This window comes from Anser anser, assembly GCF_964211835.1.
Source record: "Anser anser genome assembly, chromosome: 16".
In the NCBI taxonomy this organism is placed as follows: Eukaryota; Metazoa; Chordata; class Aves; order Anseriformes; family Anatidae; genus Anser; species Anser anser.
In genome coordinates this window covers 7,852,891-7,879,265 of record NC_139737.1, presented here as the reverse complement: position 1 = coordinate 7,879,265, position 26,375 = coordinate 7,852,891, and the positions used below count along the sequence as shown (strand labels likewise).

General features: G+C 41.1%; 1 protein-coding gene across 1 annotated transcript; it reads right to left on the bottom strand.

Moving 5' to 3' along the window:
• Positions 1–9,094: 9,094 nt before the first annotated feature.
• ZFP64 (ZFP64 zinc finger protein) lies at positions 9,095–20,421 on the bottom strand. The gene is made up of 6 exons (XM_083801241.1): positions 20,229–20,421; positions 19,613–19,852; positions 18,123–18,284; positions 16,857–16,919; positions 15,988–16,239; positions 9,095–12,101 (listed from the first exon to the last, which is right to left on the bottom strand). The coding sequence occupies exons 1-6, from the start codon at positions 20,281–20,283 to the stop codon at positions 10,801–10,803; spliced, it is 2,073 nt and encodes a 690-aa protein (XP_083657367.1). The 5' UTR covers positions 20,284–20,421; the 3' UTR covers positions 9,095–10,800.
• Between the last annotated feature and the right edge of the window lie 5,954 nt (positions 20,422–26,375).

Here is a 26,375-nt window from a genome sequence, read left to right as displayed (position 1 = left end):
CCACTTGTTCAACTGTTAGGAGCTGAACTAAAGAATTTAGCTGGTAACACTGCACTGTCTTTTTAATTTGATCTTTTTCTTTCAAAAAAACACAATAAATGCTTCACAATGCTAGTGATAAAAGCAGCTTTAAGCTGTATTATCACTATAAGATGATCACATACAGAGACAGTTGGCCATAACTTGTGCTTTGTTATGCCTCAGGGTTATATTTATCTTAGAAATCAGTTTGGTATCGATGGCATAACTCATCAGCCATGCTAACTGGCCCCTTATTGCTAAACTGTTCTCAATTACCATAGTGAGACCTTCTTCCTTCAGACAAGCTAGCTCAAAGAACAAGGAGAACAAGGGTCACATAATATTTTCCATTGGTTAGAACCCAGATTTTTACCAAGCATGAACAAAGAAAAATATATACACCATTTAAACAGACAGTCTTCAAAATGAAAATGAATAAGGATTAAGTTTTTGAGAAGTCCTCTCCAGAGAAATTGTGCTTTCTTATTTTTCCCCTAATAACAGTGCAGAAAGAAAGAGAGGAAAATGCTTTAATTTGTGGTAAAACCTTTATGTCTAAATATGAACTAAAATAATGATAGTCTTTGTGATTTAAACAAATTAACATCTTTAAAGCATGGATAGTAGGTACAGACTGGAGAACCTTTGGATGAATTTGATTTTCTTCATGAATTAATACTCCTGTAATGTTGAGTGTTTTGTGTATGTGTGCGTGCTTGTTATTAGATATCATGTATATCTATGTATATAGAAGAACTGTGATGGAAGTATAGTCTTCCTCCAAATGCAAAGTATTTCTGTTTAACAAATGCAAACACTGAGTGCATACAATGGAACATGCAGACGCATGGCAAATAATAGAAATTTGCATGTCCAAACAGACTAATTATGCATGCATGAATCAATAAATTGTGAAACAAATATTTTGAAAACCTATCCCAGAACAGGAAAGTGGTATGTCAAAAGGAACAAGTAAAACAAACTCCTTTTGTTTTATTTTGTTTTTACTTACTGCTAGTTTCTGTACCAACCATACCACCAAGCACATTTTAACTAGGATCTAACACAGAGCCCAGAGAAGTCAATGGAAGAGATTCATACATAGTTCAGTGACCACATGAACAATATTTTCAGAGCTTAATATAGCGAGAGCTTGTATTCAGAGCTTAATATAGAGAGAGTTTTCTATTGCTGCACATGGATTTTATAGATCATGCCTTTCCATATAAGCCAGATTGATAGTTGGATTTATTATTAAAGACTTATCTATAAGGGAAGGAAAAGAGGATTAATTCAAATTTAAATAATTTTCTGCAACTGCTCAGTGCTAGCAGGAATTCATTAACTGTGCACAGACCCAGCTGGCTTCTTGTTCCAGCCATGGTCTCCGCATGTGGGGGCTTCCACCCAAGGGATGCACCCAGCCCTGGCATGAGGAAACCCCTGGCAGAGCCTGTGCCAGGAGACATTTAATGTTACAGCACCTGGAGAGGGTCAGGCTCAAAAAAAACCATATTCTGATTTCTCTCCTGACATAAGACTATTCATTTTGGGCCTTTTCAATGCTGTAGCCAATCAATGAGGTGAGTTTTTTTTTTTTTTTTTTTTTTTTTTTTGTGTTGGCTGCTTGGCTCTGTACATCCTGAGTAAATAGAAAAGCCAAAGAGTGAATTCAGCAGGGAGGAGAGGGGGTACATGTCAGTTTTTGTTAAACATGCTTTATGTACTTGTCTTAGTTTTATATTGGAAGGAGGCTAGGATTTCACTGTGGGGAAGGTGTCATTACTAATTCACAGTCCTGCCTTATAGGACTGAAGGAAGACTAAGGAGGCAGGTGAGGTTTTGGATGGGTTTGATACTACTTTACTGTGGTCTGAGCACTAGTCATTGCTTCTAGGGGAATATGTGATTTATCACAAAGAATTTATGGATTTATTTTTTTTTTTAATAGGCTTAGATGATCTTTGCTATGCAGGAATTGTGTGCCAGTCCCATGCTCAGGGTCAACACTCTTTTTCTCTCCTCATCACCAAGTATCCCTAAGTCTTTACACTCCCATTTTTCTTTGCAAGAGACACTTTCTTTCCCTGATCTCCTGTTCCTTGGTGGCTTCTGTACTAAGCATTTTGCCCTATTTGTCCCCTTTTTTCTTCCTTCAGAAGTCCGGAAAATGCCAGACAGCGGTTAACTGGTATTCTTGAGTGTCTGGATACATGAGGACTAAGTAGGAGAAAATGTTCAGTGAGTGTCTGTGGCTCAGTTTCCATGGTAATAAATATTAAAAAAAAAAAAAGACATCTACTCATAGTTGTTGGGATGTTTTAGAGATGAATTCCTTTACCACCTTTTCTCCCACAGACTGTGGAAGCACAGCACAGGGAGCAGCAGCACGCACAGAGACTCTCAGGCTGAGATTACAGCTTCTCTACAGCACACTTTGGTGCCAGACGGAGGTAACACTCCTGACTAACAACAGTTTCAGAGCATTTTATGTAACCAGGGGGAGCAGGTGGAGAGGATGTCTAAGGAGGTCAGAGAAACCGTTGCATTTGTAACCCTGCAAGCAGTGCTGGTAGTCAAGGACCCACCACTGACTCACACAAACAGCTCAAAACTCACTTTGCTGCTATGCAAGGAGTCCTAGAGCACACTAGATATTAAACAAGATGGGAATGATGAAGTAAGAAAGTTGAATTACTTTTGGACAAGATTATATATCAGTAGTTTTCTGTTGCGAAGAGCAACAGAAGTTTGAAATCTATATGTCCCCATGCCGAAATCTCCCCCAATTCATAAAATTGGCCCTCTCCAATCATTGTTAGCTTTGGTCCAGGGCCACATGGGCAAGTCTTTTCAGAGCTGTCAAACCCCAGGCTGTGCCTCCACAAATCCAGGCCTAGTGCCTACTCCCACCAGGGCACGGCCAGGCCGCCAGCCCTCCTGGTACAATGTGAAACCAAACCCCACTGCAGCTGCACATATGACCATGGTGGGGAAAAATACATATATAATTTGTGACATCGATGCAACAGCTCAGCTCTAAGTGTGCCCGAAAGGTAGAACCAGCTAGGACCAAGGCAGAGCTGAGGCACCTCTCCCATTCCACAGGAAATGGTGGCAAGGCCCCGCGTCTTCTCACACCGCTGCCACCTGGGCCGCTACCAGTTCTTGGCTGCAAAAGTGAACTTGGTTTTTACCAGAGGCCTTCTCCGCTGCAGCTTCATCAAAAGACTGGCTTTACCCCGGTGGTGGCTCCAGTGCTTTGAACTTTACTCCTGAATCCAAATGAAGCACAAATGGGAGCCATTGACACTGTACTGAACTTTTAGGGCTGACACGCTATTTAGCAACTTATTAATGCTGGATCTTTTGAGGAAAGTTTTCACTAACCATCCACTATAAAGAGCTTTGTCAAACTGTAACCATTTTAATTTTACTACAATTGCCCCTGGAGGAGCTGGTGAAAGTTATACCAGCTGTACATTTATTTTACTGTTTTTTCCTCCCTTTTTTCTGATCATCAGTCTGTCAAGGCTATCAAGATTTACATTTAAATGTAAAACTGGACTGTCCACCAAATAGCCTTTGAAGCTATTAGCTGTGAAAGATAATCAATTGGGAATGGGCCCCTGCAGAGCACTTTTCAAGCAGAGTCATCACCAAAAAGCAATTTTGCTGGCAGGCTTTTTTTTAAAAAAAAAAAAGAAAAAAGAATCACAAATATCCCTATCCAATTAAAGTTATATCAATGGCTGATCTATGTGATTTTACAACTAAGAAAAAAAATAACGTTGCTTAGGTAAATTGATTCATATGATACATCCTGAAGTTTTTTTTATTATTATTATTATTTTTTAAGGAAACAAGAAGCAAAGATTGGTAATATCTTCATAACCCCTCAGCAACTGTATGTACTTGCAGAAACAAAATGATCCTATGTGCCTCAAGATGAGGGAAAGTGCTACTACTTCAGGTGATAAACTTTAAGTCAGTCTTGCAAAAATTTAAAAACAAGGTACATTTTCTACACCTACTTAGCTTTACAACATTCACACAGCATCTTACATTGTTGTTTTTCTCAAACGATGTCACAATTTGTAGTCCCTTTCCTTTATTAAAATAAAAAGCTTGTTTCGCAAAGAACTTTAATCTATTAATTATGATTGTTATGCATTATGCAGTTCAGCTTTATGCATTCCTGTTCTTTCAAATTTTCCTCTAGGCCACCGTGAGCTGTGACTATCTCTAGTATCCATCTAGGTATTTGCATCTTGCTCATCACTGAGGTATCCAAGTTATACTCAGCCTCATAACATACTTCTGAGATGCACGTCACTTCTCTGGGTGGGCAATTCAGCAGCACTATTCCAATACACATATGACTAACATAACAATAAACATGTCCAGTAAGTGCAGACACACTTTGGAAGTACGAAATTCTGATCTGGCTTAAAAAGAGGTGGAGGGTGGATATTTTCTTTCAGAACCTGACATCTAAAAAAGGGACAGGGACTTCCAGCTTTGCTAAGCTTCCATTTTGCGAACAAAATAAAATTGTTAGACAATTGTCTCAACAGCTCTGACCAACAGAGATATGTAGTGTACAGCTGTTTTATAGGGCCAGCCTTTATTTCCAAGTATCGCCTTTAACAAATATTTTAACAGTTCTCTTCCATTTTGGAAGGTATCAATGGAAAAGTCAAATTGAAAATGTTGGGGGCTTCTCCAAGCTTTGTTTTAGGCATCTGTCATATCATCGGGTTTGATAAACTGAAAGGCATTCATGGCATTATACAGTATTTCATGTAGGAGGAGGAGAAGGCTTAATTCTATCATTGTAAACTTAAACACAAACAAACAAAAAAGACTCAGGTCCCCAAAGAATTATTTTCCAGATAACATTCAACTTTTACCTGCAGAATTCACCCACTGTTAGCACTAACTGGGAAAGTTTTCACTTTCAGGCATTAAAAACAAGTTTACTTGAAGTCTGAGAGCAGGGACTGAGAACAATCCCCACAACAACTTTGCCAAAGCTGAATCTGCAATACTAGATAATTCCTCTTTCTTATAGATGCAAACCAAAATCCTGAAGCTTATGCAACAATTTACCTCATATCATGGGTCACAAAGTTCAGTGGCTTCACAGCAGCAGACAATGTGACCCCGAACATACATATTATATGCTATTCTAATAGTACATAGCATTAAAAAACCCTTTGCTTTGTCATACTTTTTTTTTTCCACTTCCCTACAACATTGTGAAGTCTCTAAAAGATGAAAGACAGCCATGTAACCAAATACTGTATGTTTTATGAGACCTTCTCCGTGTCTAGCAACTGGAATAAAGGCGAAGGCAGAACTGGATACCTGAGAGAGAGAAGAAAGCTTTTCCTGCTACAGACTTTTAATTCACAATGATACCTGAGACATTATTTCCTCAGGTCACTATAGAAACCTTTATCACCTTATGAAAGGTCATCTGGATAAGTGACAGGAGACATCAGTTTCTCTTAACAATATTGGTTTCTCTTCTTAAAATTTAAATAACAAGGCTAAAGATTTTCCAACTGGAGATGTAAAAGGCCATTAGAGTATCCAGTCAATATGCCTGAAATTATAGGATAGAAGCCATTCTGTTGAGGACATAGCAATTTTTTTTTTTTTCCAAACACCAGAGCATCACATTCCAAAAGGATGATAGATTACGCAAACACAAATAAATATCCCCCAAATAAAAAGTATGGAATAAAATAAATGCATCTAAAAAAAGGAGGCTTTCCCCAGTTGTTTGTCTTCTAGATAAAAATGTTTTGGCATGCTTCTATCATTTAAAAAGAACAATTTAAAATCCCAAAACAGAAGGTACTTTCCACTGCAGTCAGATCATAAGAGCAATAAATAACTTTGCCAAAATGATTGGGAAATATTCTATTCTTTTAAATGAAAAAACCCATGTGTGTTCAACGTAAGTTTGGTTTTCCCCCAGATCCTGAAGGAGCTAGCTTTGGGCCAAGTTCTCTCACTTCTGTGCCTCCTCTCACAAGAGGACTTGATCTTATTCAATCACCCAGGAGCGCATCTGCATCCCCAGTAACACCCCCCCCCCCCCGTGCACAGGACAAATTGATGCTGATTTTGAGCAGGAATCTGCCATTTTGATGCAAATGACAGTTAAAAGTGTTTATCAAAACCGCATAAAAGATACTGGTAACACTGATAGAGGACTTAATCCAGGGTGCTGCTGGTTTATTGTTACAACTCAACACCGCATCTTTCTGTGGACGTTGTGCAGGATCACGCACAGATAACTGCCACACCGAAGGGCAATTAAAGGTGTTGAAGACGAAATTTTCTCTAGACTGTGGATTTTTTCCTGCTGCATGTTTCAATCTTACAAAAACAGAGGGAAAGCACGTTCTGGTAGGCCTTGCAGAGGATAAGTCTCTGCCCATGTGATTCTCAGGTCTGTTTTTAAAAAGCAGTGTTATGGAGTAACGACGAAGACAAAATCAAAAAAGGTTGGGAGGCAAAAAAGAGAAAGATCTGCTTTATCTGAAATGCATACACACTATGCACCACTGCTTTCTTAGTGTTCTTGCTAACATTCTTGCTGTTTAACCTCACTTCTTTAAGCAGACAGAGACATTCACAGAAAAGGGAGGACTGTAACACACTGTAACTCACGTCTGGGGCTCCACAAGCAAACTCCTCAAAAAACACAGGCTATCTAGAGAACAAAAACTGCTGTGAATGTGTGGAAGGAACCTATCTGTGGCTTATTGAGTTTTGCACTGAACTGGCTCTAAGAGGAAAACATAACCCCGTGTAAACATCATCCATTTTGTACAGCATGATGTGCTCCTGACGAGCAGCCAGGTTTGCTTGCTCTGTGCCACACAAGCAGAGGGTGTCTTACCAGAGAGGGTCTGGAGATCCCGTGGCAAGGGGAACAAAATCCATCCAAGTATTTTCTCCTGGAAAGAGATAAATTGCTACAGGGTTCTGTGGCTGTGGCAGAACTCTCGGAAGGTATACGATTTATTTACTACATGCATGCAAGCAAGGAAGCTCTACCAGAGACACTTGTTATGAATTACCATGCCCTCTCAAGGGATAGCTCTATTGATAACATGAAGAATGTATTAAATGAATATCAGAGTTTAAAACAATCTGCTTCTACCAGCTCCAAAACACAAAGACCATTACTGCCAAACACAAAAGTAAAGCAAGATTATTTGAACAGAAAACTGATGAAAATTGCCCCAACTTCAGCCTTGCTTATCAGCATTTTTTTCTTTTTTTTTGGGGTGGAGGGAAGAAGTCTCTCTAGATTGTTCACTTAAACATAATGCAATCAGCTAAACAACGTTGAAGCAGCAGCACTAAGCTTCGTCTATTCATTCACACCATTTTGTTATCTTTCCTGTTTATCTTAGAGGCACACATAGGACCAGAATGAAGGTTAGTCTTTGCCTTATGACAAATCTACTGGTTTCCTATTTTAGAAGGTAAACTGTTTTTTTTTTTAAACTGAAATGCAGATAACAGAGCTGTATATCATTAAGTGTGACATTAGATTCCTGGACGTACTGGTGCATCCCCTGGGTGCAGGTCTACTGGCCAAGTGCAAACACAGATAATTGCTATTCTGACCATCCACTTTGTGAACATCTCCCTATTATTCTTGCACTGTACTACAATTCTGCAGCTGCAGTATACAGGCTCAAATTAATTGACAGTGAGTCAAAAATTATCAATTAATATTAAATTATGAGATTAAGTTCTGGCCATAAATCTGCTTCATGGGATCTTAACAGCAGAAAATTGTTTTTATTAGTTGCTTTTTATCTTAAGTGGTGAAAGGAAAGTGTTTACAGCTAAGCTTTCTGTAACTTCTATAAAGGCGGATTTTGAAATATTTTTACCATCTGAACCTGGTAGAGTTAAAAACAGGGAACTGTTTAACAGGAAACATCATCAGGCAGAACAAACCACACTTTAGAGTTTATCTGGATCTCTTGCACCACCTATAGATGATACAAAATATTTCATGTTCACGAAACCCTACACGTAGAGTTTGTATACACCAAGGACAGTATGAAAACCAGTGTAACTTTCTAGTTGCCAAACTGTACTATATTTGCACTTACAAGGTAGTGTAAGTTTTGCTCCTGGGGAAGCTTCACCTCCCCTGCAATGTGGCCTAGAAACACAGTGAGCTGCGGAAGAAATGCGTATTTATTGATGTGTGACTGAAGTGCACCATCTATCGCTAGTGCTTACAGTAACTGCTGCACAGAAGTGCACAGAAACACTGTACACAGCCCAATGGTTTAACTTGTGCATGTACACATATGTCTGGAGGTGAGTTAATAACAAAGAACTGTTCCTGTGTCGTGCATTTTAATTCAAAGGTATCACAAAATGTTTGATCTATGCTACTACAGTGATCATTTACAACCTGGCTATCAGGGACCACACATAACAAGATCAAGCACTTACCTGTGATGCCTTTTATCTTCCAAGTGCTTTACAAGCTGTTTCAACACAGCTGTGATGATCAGGTCTGTGCTACAGGCACAACAATGAAGCATGACTTGAGAGCCACAAAACACCAATGCCAGCATTAAAATTCAGTGTCCAGGCTTTCAATTTATTGTTCTCAATGAATATTCTGCAGTGATCTAACGTAGTAAAACCCTCCTGCCTACTTCTAATTTATTTAAAAATACGTGTGCTTAGGGACTTGGAACTGGGTCTTGTCAGCTCCAGAAATCAGTTATCTGTAGGGAAGAGATAATTAACAACAGGCAATGAACCTGTGCCACTAGAAAAGTTGGAGAACAAGGGCAGGGAATCATATACCCTGAAATACAGCTGTCGGTGAACTCAGAACTTTTACCTCTCATTTCAATACAGCATAGGGCTACAAAATAAATATTTAATAATTCCTCTTTAATTAAGCATTCATGAAGTTTCTCCTAACTGATGTGTGGTCTTTTCTGACATCCCTAAGTGGAAGGACACATTGTCAGCCAGTTCAAATCAAAGATCAGATTTTAAAACCTGGATTATTTGGATTTTATTTTTTTAAAGAACATTAATTATGAATCAAGAATTAGGAAGGCAGGATAGCTCTCCAAAAAATATTATTTCCCATAAATAATTAAGTCAGTGATACTGGAAGACTCAGATTTAAGCAACCTTTCAACAAAAGACAAAGGTCACATTTTCAAGAACAACTTGTGCTTGCAAGTCATGATTGAATTTTCCTGGACATATTGTAAAGCAGAAAGCCTCACACTGTACATAAAAGTGCATACCACACATAAAGAAGTGGTGGGGGAACACCCCCAGATATGCAAAATAAAGTCTGTAAAAAGATTTAAAAAAAAAATTAAAAAAAAAATCAAACAAGGCCTATTCAGAAAGTGGCCCTAGCTATATAATCTTGATTCGGTGATTCTCTGTAAGTTTTCCAAGCATGTTTCTAGCACGTAAAGCTATCATTCAATGTCTTCCACTAGCAAATACTGTGAAATTTAACTTGATTTTGATTCCCCAAGATAGAATCTCAGAGCTGGTTTTGATAAGTCTCTTTCCAGACTTCACAAATATTAACAACTGTCCTTGGGATACTGTCTGGCTGTGAACGATCACTCATCTTTGCAGATCCAGGGACCTATAAAGCTGTCTATTTTCTCAAGCTACACATTCTGTTTTTCAACTAGATAGTAGAGTAGTGATGATATTACTAGCTACCATTACAGGAATACTCATCAGATAGGACTATAATATTGTATAATTCAAAATACAGCCCAGCATTCATTCATTAATTTAGCAGTAAATGATGCGTGTCTATCTCACGATCCAATCTGATTAATGCTAGCGTTGCAAACCTCAGATTAGAATCTTTTTTTAATTATTGTTTTGAATTGAATGAATTCGACCTTTTCCTTTTTCCCCTTTAACCTGAAAAGAACAGCACTAAAATGGAATGGACTTTTTCCACCCAAGCAACATCAAAATAAAAACAAAATTTAAGTAGTGTTTGTAAAAAATATATTTGTGGTTGTTTTGTTCTTTAAAACACAGGTGCCTCTGACACATCACTGTGCCATATACATAATTTGCAATAGTGTTCTTGCTAACAAACTTAGTTATTACTGATGGACAAAATTATTTTGTCTTCTAAAAACCATCACTTGGTCTTCTGCATCAGCATTACCAGATCAAGTGTCACATGCTACCCACTTCTACTCATATTAAGCAACAGGTCCCATGACCTTCAGTAGGGCTCCATTATTGATCTGTAAGAAATGTCTACAACCAGCCAGGTTCAGTTAATCCATACATAGCATGTAATCAAAACAGACCTCACTTAAAAATATAGCTTGGAATGGCTCGGACTATCGTCTTTTGTGTATACATGAAAGTCTGCTGTGAAGATAGTTCATCATAAGGTGAGGTTTTCTTATTTTTGCCAGCACAATGCAAGAATCCTGGTCCAGGAAGCTTACTGCTTGGTGAAGCTTTCAATAGTTGCTTTGATGCTCAGATTTTATGAAGAACATAGCCTCCGATTTCAATAGAAGCACAAACATACACAACCTCTTTGCCACATACAAGGTGTATGTTTCCACGTACAGACAAGCAGAACACGTATGTGGAAGGTATTTGGCTTTGTAGGACAAATTCTGTATTCACTTATGTTCTATGCATTTCTGCTGAAATCACCAGTGCCTCCAAGGCTGAAATTTGTTAGTTACTTTGTGACTAATCTGGTATTGAGTCTGCTGGACACAGCAAAGCTGTGTGTGGTCCACTTTGAATGATGGAGTAGGTCTGCTTAGGGGCTTCTGTGTGAGAAGATGAGGAGAAGATAGGAGGAGGGGGAGCTGAAGTGGACACCGTGATACTCTGATCTCCATCACTAACCACAGTCACTTCTGTTGCTCCTTCTTGTATCAAAGCATTAAGGCCTTCTAAGTCAGAGCAGCTGATTCCAGAGCTGGTGATGAAAGCTTGGTTTGCTGAAGCCTCATGACTGCTGACAGGTGCAGCAGGAATCAGAGTTTGATGTAAAGCAGTTCCATCAGTTTGATCATGGGTTGTTAGAAGAACTGCTGGCTGTGCCACAGGCACTGCTTCGCTTTGTGATATTGGAGGTGGAGGTGGTGCCAGCAAACTGACTTGGCCCAGCAGCTGCAAGCGGCTGTTGCCTGAGAGATCTTCCTGGTTCTGGCTAACTAGTGTGGGGGGCACAACATTCACTGATGCAGCCTGAACTATGCTGTTACTCTGAGGAACCTGGTGACCCACAATGATCTTGACCCTTCCCTCGTTGTATGGAGAAACCTGAGCAGCCTGAATTGGGACCTGGAGGTGACTGACAGTAATCGGGGCACTGGTCTGTCGACTGGGATCCATCTGGAGCTGTAGAACAGCCAGTTCATTATTTTTAGATCCACTGTACATACTGTGCTGCTTCTTATGACTCCTAAGAGAATCTTCTCGGACAAAGGAAGCATCACACAAATCACACTTAAATGCCTTCTTGGCATCTAATTTGGCAACTTGCCTGGAGCCACCTTGCTTTGGCCTGTCTCCTTCCTTCTTCTCCACGGTTTGCTTCTTGGTCTTGACTTTGTCTCCATGAGCTTTCCTCACATGAGTAGTCAGGTTGCTCCGCTGCTTGGTATCGAAGCTGCAAAATTCACATTTGAAAGGACGATCTTTGCAGTGAATTCGCTCATGCACTTTCAGAGCTGCCTTGTTGGAACAAGAGTAGTTGCACTCCGAGCACTTCACTGGCTGCTCAGGCTGATGAGTTCTTATGTGGTGTCGAAGGCTTGTTTTGTTTCCACACTGAAACTCACACTCTGGACACTTCAGAGTATTTTCCATACTGTGTTTGATACGAATGTGTGATTTCAAGTTTCCTTTCATGGCGCACCGGACCTCACAGAACTCACATTTGTAAGGTTTCTCACCAGAATGCACACGCATGTGCCTCTTCAAGTCCGAGTTGATTTTAAATTTAGCAGGACACATCTGACACTGGAAAGGAGCATCTCCTGTCAACAAAAAGCACATTACAAATTACAGATGAGACACCAAGATCCATTTTATTTCTGGGGAGACAAAAGGTCATAGTGAAACATGCACAGCCAACTTGTTGAAAATATGTTGGGAGTTTACAGGTATTTAGAAGATGCAGAGGACTTTAAGGGCACAGTATTGATCACCTGCTCTAACGTATCTGTATGCAGATTTTCCAAGAGAATGCCTGCCCACATCTATGTATTTTTTTTTTTCCATATTTAGATGTTCTCATTTTCTAGTTCACTTTGTAAAACTGTACAGTGTGCTCACAAAAAGCAACTGGAGTTTCTTTCTCATTTGTCCCTCTTTGGCAACAGTATGCCTCAACCAGGGTTTAAAATTCATTAAAATAAACACTGTAACAGCTGCTACATTTTTCAAGTCTAAGAAATCAACAGAAACACATGTGTGTCTCAGGTCTACAGTACAAGATTTACAGTGAGATTCCTAAATTAACTTTAAGCCTAGGTAAGTTTCAGGCTACTGCAGACAAGTAATGGGCAACAACCTCACTGCTCAACCATACAGTCCTTATTGCCTTTCTTGTACTGACATTTATTCACATGGTGAATTAAATTAGCTGACAAGAAAAGCTGGTCTGGTTTACTTTCTGGCCTGGTTAATTCCTTGCCCTGGTTCATGTGGTGCAGCACAAATGCTATTGCTGGCATGCACAGAAAAGCAGTGAAAACTTTTGTCCAAAATGTGGGGAGTTGTATGGACAAAAGTCCGTATCTTGATGAGTGTCAGGTGGCTGCCAAACCACGGTGGTACTGCACTTATACAGAAACAGAAGAATCACAGATACGTAAACGTAACTGCAAGAGAGAAATGGGAGACTAATGAAATATGCATGCAAGTATGGGACTCCAGGGAAATGTGTTTATACAGAGAAATAACATGCAGCTTTTGTTTTTCCAGCATTACAGCAACCAAGATATTTACATCATACCTAATAATATTCTACAGATTCAAGAAAATCTGTTTGTATTCACGTGGTATCAGTTCACATTCATGCAAACAGATACATAAAATATTCGTAAGTGCATAACTTTTATGAGCGCAATCCTGACCCAAAACCTATTTAACTGAAAGTTAGGTTAAATTCTTAACTGCTAAAGCATGAAAAATGAACGTACTCATCTGTAAGATCGTTAGTAGCCTGTTTATGTCAAACCACGTACACAAATAACCATTTGAACTGCCTGAATCTAAGCCACTGTTTTGCATTTTCTTTATTTGCGGGCTTGTGTCACATGTATGGTCAAAATAAGCTGTACATCTGTCAATCCATATAGTCAATTACAGCATAAAAAAGGACTCTTTTCTGAAGTCATTGAAAAAAAATCTAGGGCAAGCAAGCCAATCCTATTGAAAAACGTCCTTTACCATTTTCTTTAATCTAAATACATAGTTTTCTAAACTACTTGAGCATAAAGTTTAAAAGAGTTATTTTGAAAGAGAAGAACTGTGTTCCTGAGTGCTAAGACATGCTTGGTGGAGGGAGGAGAAAGAGTGTATTTGTTTAACAAGCCTTTTCTTCTTTAAGAAAACCACAAATAGCTATTTTATAAGTTAATATTTCATACAATTCTTACAGCTATGACAATAGCTGTATAGTTTTGCATAATTTGCTTATCCAGCTACATATGTCATAGGTTTAGCTGCATATTTTTCATATCAAGTTGCGGCCTACTGTGCTAATCCATGTATCTGTTTAATAATAGAGATACATAGTGTATTATCTATATTAAACAGATTTTTATTAATGAAGATGCACTGTTTGCTCATCTAGTTTATTTTACAGTCGCAGCTGCATACTCTGCCATGAAATTTTTATCTACTTCACTGATGAAGGCATTGTATGTATTTCAATGGCTTAATTTTCACATACTGCATAGCACAATAAGAAAAAGAATTGGTAGTTTTATTGAATAGAGCAAAGACTGTTCTGTTTACTTTAAGAGTGGTTTATTACTTGCTTCTTTACATTTCTGTTCATTTATTATTAATGCTGACAGAATCAAACAAAAAAAGAGTGTCTGATCCTGGAATTAAAATTAACAATTTTAATAGTATTTCTACTCAAATTAATAGGAAACAGCTCTTCAGATGACTAGTTCAAGTAATGTCATGTAGATGATGTGACTCTGAGCAATGTAAATTACATTCACCTCCTACAGAATGACTAATTTTATTGTAGTAAGGAATGTATTCTAGAAACCAGTCTTACTTTTCTCCTAAAATTGGCTGTGTGCATAACAGCTTTTTAACCTAAAAAGGATGAAATGATTACTGTCTAAATTCTTGTGCCTCCTTTCAGTTAATCAAAAAAGCTTCTTTTTAAAAAACAACAAAAGGATTTAATTTCAGAGAAATGGAAGAGACGAGCAAACTAACACCTTGCTTGAACTTCAGCACAACGTTGTTTGCTTAAAATGCAACAGAATAATTTGCTAAAAAGAAAGAAGGCAGCCTAGAAACCCTTTCCAACTATCACAATATTTAATGGAACAAAAATCTAACTCTACTGGGAATGCGTGAGTATCATCATTCAGAGGTTCTCCCACGGCCAAATTCAAAGCATACCTGTCCACATTCATAAATGCAAACACAGGCACACTCCTACATTACATGTGGAAAACTCAACATCATATTCTGTAACTACTGTGTTTACTAACAGCTACCTTCTCACAACACCCCGTACTATTTTGACTGACCATCACATCATCTTGTAGAGCAACAGAAAGAAGGACGCTTGTAAAACAACTGCCTGATAATCCTGCCTGTTCCATCACAGCAGACTTGTGAAGTATAAAAGATTCTCTTCTGCTAGAGACAGATTGGTTTAACCCTCCCCTCCTTCACAATGCACAAGGGATTTATTTCTTTTATCTGTTTGAAATAAATCCCATCTTGCACACATCTGAACTAATGTTGTTTAGTACTTGAATTCCAAATCAGATGCAGGATAGGTTCAAAGCTAATCTATTAATCAATGAACCATAACCACCTTGCAGCTAAAATTCACAGAACTAATCAAATATATAGAAGACAACACACAAACCTAAACCTGGAGTAGATGAAAAACAACCTACAGAGAAAATTGTACAAAGACAACTGTACAACAGTATCTTTATGGCAAAACTCTTATAGAAACAACCTATAAGTGAGAAGTCTAATTAAAAGGAAACCAAACAAATAGTGTAAGTATAAAACAATACAATGTTTATAAACCCGGAGGCCAAAGTTTTCTATCCACAGAACAAATATGATATGAGAAAAATATAGTTCCAACTGATCATACTCCACAGTTAACGTCCATTAGCCTGAACGGGGAAGGCACCACAAAGAAAGGTCAAAAAAGGTGCAACTTAAATTGCTAATTACTTTCAAGTTTACTAATGAGATATAAATTAAATTATGCATCTTAAGTTTCCGCTGACACAACTAGTTTAACTATAATTTCAAAGTTCAAAAATAATTTCAGTGTTTCTTATATGGTGGACCAGACTTGAGAAACACAGATAGGACCCTAGACGCTCTAAAGGACCTAATTATTTATTGATTTATTAAGTTCTATTGGTTTAAGAACATCTTAACAGGCAGTTCCAAAGTCAATTTAAAAGAACAACTACCAAGAGTCAGATCTGTCTTCCAATTGCTTCTAGGTATTTTCAGGAGAGCTGTCTTGCCCTACTAGATTATATGCCCAAGAGACTGAGAGAAGCCAGATGCCTAAATGCTTCTGAGAATTCAAGTAGGCACCTCCTGGCATCTTAACACCCTGTATACCTTTTTAAAATCCTCCAAATGGCTTCCAAACTTTTACAGATCTGAATTTTGGTATAAGCTCACCTGTGTGGGATCTGAGGTGTACAGTTAGCTGGCTAGAGTTGCGGCTTGCATAAGGACAGATTTGGCATTTAAAAGGACGCTCATTGGAGTGAATGCGCTGGTGCTTGTTGAGACTGCTGCTGTCAGCAGCTGCATAGTCACAGTGTTTACATTTGTAAGGCTTCACGCCAGTATGGGACCGCATGTGCATCTTCAGCTTATCTTTGCGACTAAAACATTTGTTACAAACATCACATTTATGGGGCTTGTCTCCTGAAAAAACAAACAAACAAAAAACAAACAAGACAGCATCAATACATGAAGAATTTTTGCATCATAAAGTTGTTACTAAATAACAAACAAGCAAACAAAAAACACTAAACACTTTAATAGCAATGTGGCCAGTTTTCAAAAACTGGATATAGGATTTCAGCTGACAGCCAGTCGGCTAAGGCTCCAGAAGGCTGCATATGCAAGTGCAGAAAGTTGAGGCGGCCTTTTGGCACAGTCTCCCCTCAGAACTCTGAATTAGTGTTTTGGGGGATGGAAGGTGAACTGTTGAAATCACTGTTTGATATCAAAGGCAAATTAAGTTTACACACCACCACACTGCACCCTGATAAACACATGGTCTGCATCTACGAAGTTCGATAGTGCCTTAACCTACGTAAAGTGCTCATGTTTCATAGCTGTGAGTGGTATGGCCCAGTTGGGCCGTAGCTTACCAAAAAAGGCAATTCCCTAGGCACTAAGAACTAAACCTCCAGTATATACATATACATGTATAACTTATCTGATTTATCTGTAGATGTTATTTTGTAGGAAAACTCTTTTTAGCAGGAAGCCAGAAAGGAAACCAACCAAAAATAAAATATAGTGACTGTGTAAACCTGTGTGGGTTCGCAGATGACGTTCCATATCCTTCATACCATAGGAAGTCTTGAACTGGCAACCTGACAGTAGTAAGATTAAGAAAAGAACACCATTAAATTAATGGACAGTTTAACAAAATAACAACAACAATATACTACGATATTAGATGAGGCCCTGGGCAACCTGATATAGTGGGTGGCGTTCCTGCCTCTGGCGGGGGGGTTGGAACTAGATGATCTTTAAGGTCCCTTCCAACCCAAGCCATTCTATGATTCTGGGCATTAGGTTTCTTCTCAGTAAGATTTTCTTTAAAATTCAGTATTTACAAAAAAACAAAAATTCCCCATCTCATTTCCTTACAACTGCTTAAAACTGGCTTACCTATGAACTTTAGTTTTCTAATGCTTCCCCGGGGAGGCAATTCCCCCTCTACATTACCATTTTCTGTAAGCTTTGAAACAAGTTCTCTGTACTCTCTGCCTAGGATTTGAGATGCATTTTAAAATACACAAGGGATGCAGAGGTATCTAATTAATTCCACATATGATTTCAAGTTAGTGCTATTGGGAACTTAGGTAACAGCCCACCATTCAGGAATTCTGCCCAAGCAGAAAATGTTACAGGTTTAAAGCCCAGAAATGAATGCCACACATCTTAACTGTGCCTTTCAAGTGAAGGCAGGCTAGCAAAAAAGAGCCTGCAACTTCTGTTCCCATTAATGATCACTACTCATCTACATGGCTGTCTCCACGTATTTATTGCATATTGAATGATTTTTACTCATTAAGGTCTCCACATACTTTGGTTCAAACTACCATCATAGTATCATAGAATGGTTTGGGTAGAAGGGACCTTAAAGGTCATCTAGTTCCAACCCCCCTGCCATGGGCAGGGACATCTTTGTACACAAGCTAACTGATCAAAGACAAAGCATATAATGCAAAATGCACATATAATATTTTTTGCATGCAACAATGGCAGCTGGCAAAAAGGAAACCAGACTCTGCCCTTCAACAGCACGGGCCAGTACGCACAGGCCAGTGTCAATATGCAAGCCCACTGGAGCATCACCAGAGTATGTCACCGTATAGGACCAAAGTCTAAGGACGTGCAAAATCAATAGCAAAACTACTACTAATGTCAATGGTAGTATACCACACCCTTTGTTGGCTGCCCTCCAAGTTTCATGCATCTTAAGTGCTTAAGACAGACAGACCTACTTTGTATATAACTATACCAATTCTATCAATGTTATAATGAAGACAACATAATCCATATCTTACCTGGATAGCAACAGTTTAGTTTCTTCTGTGTAAGCGAGGAAGTCGATTTTCTTGAACGTGCTTTTGGTGGTGTAGGGACAATAGCAGCAGTTGGAGGCTCACTGCTCTCGCTAGGCAGGTACGTTTGATAGCCATGCTCAAAAACAAACTCTGGTGCAGAAACTAAACACATAAAATAGCTCAGTTTGATAACATTAGCTTGTCCAGTCAGTAAAACCTTTCTAATTACTTTCCATCTCATAAACTACTCCTCTACTCCGTTTTCTTTTCCAGCAAGACTTTCCTTCTTGGCTTCTTATTAATATGGGGGAGTTGGAAGAAGAAAGGCATTTCTCTCCCTTGCTATCCTGCTATCAGATGAAAACTCTGTAAAGACCACATGAGCCATGCTGAGATTCATATGACCCTACGTAGGCCCACTTGTCTCCCTGTTTGAATCCTATCTGACTGCATTGTTAAAACATTCTGCTTCTTCCGAAGCCTGTCCAGGTCTTCCATTAATAAAGTTCTCTTTGGTTTTCAACACTGGCTGTGCTACAGCCCAAAGGAGGGAAAAAAAAATTATATGGCTAATATTGTCAAAAAGGCATCACGTAAATAAATAAATAAAAAAAATCAAAAAGTTCAGCTTCTTTCAACTATACTGTTTTTAACTATTACTCATAACGGGTAAAACTGTCAGGCAAAGTCGCAGCTTTTAAATCAATTAAACGTTACACCCCAAAAGGGCAGAAGGATATAATTGCCCTCATTTTAAAGATGAGTAAATATGAAGCACAAGAGTGACTCATCCAAAACCCACACTGAGTTGAGGGCTTATAATACAAAAATTCCTGGAAGTGGGCCCTGAATTCATTTTGCTTCACTGCTCTTTCAGATTTGCTGTCCTAATCTATCTGTACAACTTTAAAATCATGTAATTTGAATTTTAGTAAAATCTCAGACCAAGCTAAAACAAAACTTCACAATATATAGCAGGACAAATCTTCATACATTGAACAAAATTGTAGTTTTATTTACACATTTGCGGGATCAGGACCTTACTTAAGCCTTCGCATACACAGAAATTTTGAGTAATATTTTTTCTGCCAATTACTTGTGGGAGCAATATTAGGGAATGCAGTGTTCTCACATAAAAGTGCCTGGATTAGAGCCCGACAGCAATTCTGAGTCTGTTTCTCATCAAAAACACTCTTAAAAAATAAAATGCATAGCAATTTGATTACTTTTCCTAAGTATTGACAATTTTAATTAGTTTGCACAACTTGGTTATACAACATGTTAGAGCTATTGTAAGTGAACTCGTATCTCAATTACGTATCTGTTGCCACACCAAAACCGAGGCTGCACACCACTCGTTTTCTTCCTTCCTTTGCACAAATATGACAACTAATGTGACCAGTTTGTTCACCTTAGTGTGATGGGGACACGTGCAGGGAGCAATGTAACACTGCTTTGCATGAGCAGAGTGCTCTGAAGCACCGCGATACCTGTGATGGTTTGGGTCTCCGAGGTGATGGTCCTGGCCGCGGTTTGTGCCTGTGTCGAGGGCACCGTTTCCTCCGACACAAACTGGACCGTGCTGGTGGCCCCAGCTGCCGCACTTGTGAGCTGGCAACCGCTCTGTTTGTGCGCGACGAAGGCATCGAGGTTGTTGAACTGCTGCTTGCAGATGCCACAGATGTGGATGTCCGGGGTGAGCTCCACCAGCACCGTGGTGCCTCCTGGAACTGGAACGACAGCAGAAGGGGCAGTGATTCTGTGATTCTATGACTCTAAGGAGACCAGCACCCCCGGCACCTGGCGCCCGGGGCCCCCAGGGGCGGAGCTGCCCGCTGCGGCCCATGCCCATGCCCGCGGCCACGTTGCCCGCAGGCCCCGGACCCCCTGGGGGGCCCTGCCCAGGCCCAGCCTGGGCCCCGCAACCCCTGGGCGCTCACCCAGATTCCCGGGTTCCCCCCCAGCCAGGTTCCCGGGCTCCTCAGCTCCCGCCTCGCTTCTTGCGCTACTCAGGTTTCGGGGCCTGCCCGGGCCCCGGTTCGAGCCGGCTTCCGCCTCGCGGGCCCCGGAGCGCGCATAACCCGCCCGGCGCGCAGCGCCACTTACACTGCACGGGGCCCGGGAACGCCGGCGCCGCCCCCGCCCCGCCGCCGGGGTTCATGGCGATAGCGAGCCCCGCACGCCGCCTCTGCCACCTGCCAAGGGCCTTATTACCGGCGGGGAACCTCCCCCCCCGCGCCTCTCGGCGGCCGAGCGGCGGCGGATGTGGAGGGGCCGAGCATGCTCAGTGGAGGCGGCGAGGTTGCGGCTGCCCTCACCTGCCGCCGCGCTCAGGGCTCCGTCATGTCACCCCTTCACAACAGCGCCGTGCTCGGCTCCTTGGGCTTTTCTTCAGCCCGATCGTTCCTGCCCCCCGTAACGGCCTGCGCTGGCCTCATGAGCCCGGGCTCCGTGCCCTGACGAAGCCGGCAGTGAAGCCTTAGTGCTGAGGCGGCTGCGCTGCGCAGCCGTGTCCATGAGGCAGAGGTGGCTCGTGTGAGCCAGCCCTACCTCCTGGCGAGGCCGTCGTCCTGAGCCGGGCTATTTTTGTGTCCGGCAGGGCGTGTGTCAATTTGGAAATGCACATTTGGAAATGAGGCAGGGCAGGTGCTAGAATTACGGTTCAAGGTAGTCTTTCAGTTTTGGCTATCTCACTTCAGTCATGTGCCTAGTCACAGAAACATAGAATATCCCAAGTTGGAAGGGACTTACAAGGATCACGATCCCAAGTTCTGGCTCCACACAGGACCACCCAAAAATCAGGCCCTGTGTCTGACAGTGTTGTCCCAATCATAGAATCATAGTTGGAAGGGACCCACAAGGATCATCGAGTCCAACTCGTGGCTCCATAAAGGGTCTACCCAACAATTCAGACCACATGACAGAGCATAGTCCAAATGCTTTTTAAACTCCGACAGGCTTGGTGCCATGACTACATCCCTGTGGAGCCTGTTACAGTGCCTGACCACCCTCTCAGTGAAAAATGTTTTCCTAACACCAGGCCTGGCCCTCCCCTGTCACAACTCCATGCCTTTCCCTCAGGAGGAAAGTGGTGTCCCCCAGGGGTCGCTATTGGGGCCTATCTTGTTTCCTATCTTTATTGATGACCTAGATGAGGGGATTGAGTGTACCCTCAGTAAGTTTGCAGATGACACCAAGTTGGGAGGTAGTGTTGATCTGCCTGAGGGTAGGGTGGCCCTTCAGAGGGATCTGGATAGGCTGGACTGCTGGGCTGAGGTGAATAGGATGACGTTCAACAAGGCCAAGTGCTGGGTCCTGCACTTTGGCCACGATAACCCCATGCAGCACTATAGGCTTGGGGCAGAGTGGCTAGAAGACTGTGAAGAGGAAAGGGACCTGGGAGTATTGACTGATGCTTGGCTGAACATGAGCCGGCAGTGTGCCCAGGTGGCCAAGAAGGCCAATGGCATCCTGGCCTGTATTAGAAATAGTGTAGCCACCAGGAGCAGGGAGGTGATCATCTCCCTGTACTCAGCTCTGGTGAGGCCGCGCCTCGAGTGCTGTGTTAAGTTTTGGGCCCCTCACTACAAGAAAGGACAACAAAACTGGTGAGGGGCCTGGAGCACAAGTCTTATGAGGAGCGGCTGAGGGAGCTGGGGTTGTTTAGTCTGGAGAAGAGGAGGCTCAGGGGAGACCTCATTGCGCTCTGCAACTTCCTGAAGGGAGGTTGTGATGAGGAGGGGGTTGGCCTCTTCTCCCAGATAACTAATAATAGGACTCGAGGAAATGGCCACAAGTTGTGCCTGGGGAGATTTAGATTAGATATAAGGAAAAACTTGTTCTCTCAAAGAGTGGTCAGGCACTGGAACGGCCTGCCCAGGGAGGTGGTGGAGTCACCGTCCCTCGCGGTGTTCAAGAAGCGCCTGGATGAGGTGCTACGAGATGTGATTTAGTAGCTTAGTGGTGACAGGAGGACGGTTGGACTAGATGGTTTTGTAGGCCCTTTCCAACTGTTTTTCTATGATTTTTCTGAGGGAGCTGTAGGCCACCATGAGGCCTCTGCTCAGCCTGCTCTGCTCTGGGCTGAACAAACCAAGGGACCTCAGCTGCTCCTCATACGTCCTCTCCTCTAGACCTTTCCCCATCTTTGTAGCTCTCCTATAGTTTCACATCCTTCTTAAACTGTGTTGCCCAAAGCTGCACACAATACACAAAGTGAGGCCGCACCAACGCAGAGTAGAGTGAGGCAGTCACTTCCCTCGACTGGGTAGAAGTGTCGTGCTTCGTGCACAGTGTTAGTCATCATGCAAAACCATGTACTGCGAGATTGCTGATTGTTAGGACAACACTGCAGTAACTGCTGAGAACCAAACTGGTTGCATGGTTATCATCACAAGAAAACCATCCTTCATGTCTACATCTCCCATTTTACAGGCCGTTTGTCCTCCCCAAGCCCTCACCTGTCCTTCAGTCATGTTCACCCCAAATCTCAAAGACAAACCTAACTTAATATCATTTATACAGCCCAATAAGAATCTGATGCCCACTGAAGTTAGTGGAAAGCCTCTTCATTTGCATGGATTTCTGGATGTAGGCCTAAATGTCCATTATAGGCAGTTGGTGTTCCTTGTACTTAGGGCTGTAGAAAACTTTCCTCTAAGATGACACCATTTTTAGGGGGGTGGGGTGGGGATGGGGGTAGGGGTGGTGGAGGGGGGTGTTAACTTTTTTTTTTTAAGTTATTACTTTATTTATTTATTTTTCTATTTATTTATTTTTATTTGAAGCATAGCCTTTAGTGGTTTGCTGCAACAAACTGGCTCAGCTGTTTTGGAGTGCCACATTATTGAAATGTTGCTTTGTCCTGTATTAAAAATGCAGTTATTCAAGGAAGACTCACTTCACTGTATGTAAACTAAGTAGAAAATGGAAATTTGGAAGTCACATAGCTTTTAGTTCTGGTAGATTCCTTTTGCTACTTAAATTTCACCAAGCTGAAAGAAACAAAAAAATATATTTGCTTGTGGTCAGTAAAGGATCAGTGGCAGCTGTAGTCTCTGATGGACACAATCCATCCAGGCATGCTTTGCATCCAGTTCAGGCTCCTGACACCTTCAAACTTGTGTTAGACACCAATGTTTCTTCTGTGCTCTGTGTGCTCCATCTAGCAGTAGGGAGGAAAACACCTGGTGATAAGAGCGTAAAGCTGCTGCAGGAGCAGGGCGGACTAACGGGTAACTGAAGATCACGTAATACAGTTGAAGATAAGTGGGAAAAAAAACAAGTATTCTGGTATTTCCTTGTGAGTTTGATTTTGCTACTGAACAATTTTATAGCTGTGTGGATGTAGCCTTGTTGACGTAAACGTGTAATGAATACACATTCATTAATAAAATAGTTTGCAGAGGCACTGAACATACCCAGAATTTCAGATGCCAGTTCATATTACAGTTGAAGTTTTATTTTCCTGGGAAAGCGGCGTCCGCTTGACATTTCCGTTGACCCATTTTGCCAAAACAATATAGCACAGACATGGGATTGTTAGGGGGCCAAGATAAGACACAAAAGGTGATAATCCTAGTTCCGGCCTTTGAAACCTGCTAACTGTGTTCAATAGCACATCATAGCGCTGGATGCAAAGATCAAATTTATCTCAGTTCAAGACCTCGTGTATATTTTAATCCAATTTTAGATTTAAATTTTGATAAATACATTAAATACTAAAGAAAAAGGAAGCCAAGTGAACACCACACAATGTGTATTGAACGTGGAACATTACTAGCAGCTTCAAAATTTATTCAGAAACACCTTCTCCCCTGAAATAATAAAAATTAAGGAGTTTACATTGATTCAGGAAATACAGATGGCTTTATGTTAGCATGACTACACAGCCAGTACCTACAAAGTATAGCACAGAAATAGGAATCTGGTCAGTGCTGATGAGACTGTTTTGGGAGTATATCCAAAAGAAATCACAGCTTTGAGTAAGAGCAATCAACCTGAATCTATTTTTCCACAGTGCAGACATGTTCTGTAGAACAGAAAGCTGAATTTTAACTCATTTTGCTGTTTTTTCTAGAACACCATGACCCATTTCCAAAGCTGACAGAGTGACTGCCTGTCTGTCTATCCACCAATTATAGTTGCAGTCACAGGTGTATTTTGGAGTATAGCATAACTTATTTTAATCTATTTCTCCCTTGGTTTAATGCATTTTCATTACAATACAAGCCTGCTTGACTTGATTAGAAAAGAATAGTCATTGTGTTTTGTTAAAAGTGAATTTTCACTCATCCAAGGACCTGTAATGACAGTTAGGCAGGCTATGTGCCCCCTTTTGATTGCCAGAACAAATACAGCAGGGTAAGAGCACTGCAGCTGTACTTGCTGATGTACTTGCTGTTTCAGACTGGGTGTCAGGGTAACAGTATTTAATTGATACATGAATGATCTGAGGTTGCGCTACATTCAAATACGAATGACTGCATGTCTGGTGTGCTACCAGCTCTTTTAGAAACATTTGCTTCGTTTTTCCGACGGACACTTGAAGAAATACGTTAACTTAAGGGAAAAGATTCAGAGCTAAATATACTGCTAACTGGCATCTGAAAGAGGAATTCCCTCCACCCCCTTCCACCGTTCTTTCCAGCTATCTTGCAGAAAGTGCTTGGTCAGTAGCAAAGCAAACTGCTTAGCTCCCTGTGTTGGCAAGGGCTGAAGGCAATTGGAAGTGCTCAGTCTTGGCTGCTTGTGCATTGTTCTTCCCATCTCTGGTATTTCCCGGAATGCTGCAATACAGCTCGGCTGGGAATTTTCTGACTTTTTTTTTTTTTTTTCAGTGGGGCAAGAGGAGGTGTGGCCAAATGAACACTTTCCCGTACGGCCATTAGAATTTTGGTGATGTCTGTGTTGGGAAGAGTTTTTCAGGTCCATGCAGCTACGTGAGGTTTAAACTAGAGGGGGACAGTCACCTGCGTGAGAATAACCAGTAGCTTGCAATGCTGGTGCCTGCGGTTCAAGTCCTTGGCCTTTTTTCCCTTAGGGGAATACTAACTGTCCAATCACTCTCTTTGGCCTTTATTTTGCTTTTGTTTTACCTGTATGGTTAGAAGAAGGAGGAGAAAAAAAAAACAGTCAATAGGCATTGATGAACATAATACAGACTGTGAAATATTTAAAAAAAAATGCCTAATTTTTCCAAATAACATCTACCATCTGATCCACTGCTGTTTACAAAGAACTCCTGATATATGGCACCTGCAAATATAATTCTGTAAGGACCCACCTCTAAAGATACTGGACTGACCGCTATATCACCTCGTCGCATAAGGCCTTCACAGTGAAACGTTCTCAGGAGCACATGTGGTTGTGCATACCATGACTTGCAGAGATACCAGTTACCTAGTGCACATTTACACTGAGAGCTCTTTGAGGCTGGCACTGCTCACTGCCTTGTGTTTCAGCAGTACTTAGCCCAATAAAGGCTCGATTCAGGCTTTGGCATGAACATGGAAAGCATCATTATTATCTTATTAATAACTAATAACACTTACAGATCAGGACTTTATCGAACGATGTTCTGGACAGAGTTTTCATTTCACTGGATGAGGATTGATGTCTGGGAGTATAACATTGTGCTGAGCACTTGAGTCATCGAGCAGAGCTCAGCTGAGATCACACTTGACACTATTTCCAGCCTTTAAGGCATAAATCAGTATGCATGTGTAATCTTCGTCACCCTTAACCTGACTGAAATGAAAATACTGCACTGCTTCAGGCTGCCTACAAGTGCAGTGCAAGCAAACAAGGCCCGGAAAAGACAAATGTCAATCATGAGAGAAAAAGAAAAAATCAGACAGAGGCGCAAAAAAGTCAGGCCTCATCAGAGACTCCGAGACAGACATTTCCGGGCACTGTGCTGGACAGATATGGCCTGAACGCTCTCCTGGAGACAGACATTTATGTACGACAAGAAATGTGTAGACTTCTACCTTCACACAGCGTTTCCATCCAGCCCCCTGTCGTCTGAGATCACACAGGGGCAACGTATCCTACCTTGCAAGTTCAGAGAAAAAGAAAAACCCTAACTTATTGAAGTAATGGGAAGAGAGCTATCAGTTGCCTAGACAGGAGAGAAATAGAGAAAGCCCTTTAAAATATTACACCTTTTATTGTTTCATTTGCCTTTCACACAAGCTGCAGGAGAATAGTTTTAAAAGAAAAAAAAAACAACAAAAAACAACACACAATAGA

Coding starts and splice junctions, on each gene's coding strand:
- ZFP64 (XM_083801241.1), bottom strand. CDS start 20,283: ATGAACCCCGGCGGCGGGGCGGGGGCGGCGCCGGCGTTCCCGGGCCCC. Junction 19,853..20,228: donor GTTCCCGGGCCCCGTGCAGT/GTAAGTGGCGCT, acceptor CTGTCGTTCCAG/TTCCAGGAGGCACCACGGTG. Junction 18,285..19,612: donor GGAGACCCAAACCATCACAG/GTATCGCGGTGC, acceptor TTATGTGTTTAG/TTTCTGCACCAGAGTTTGTT.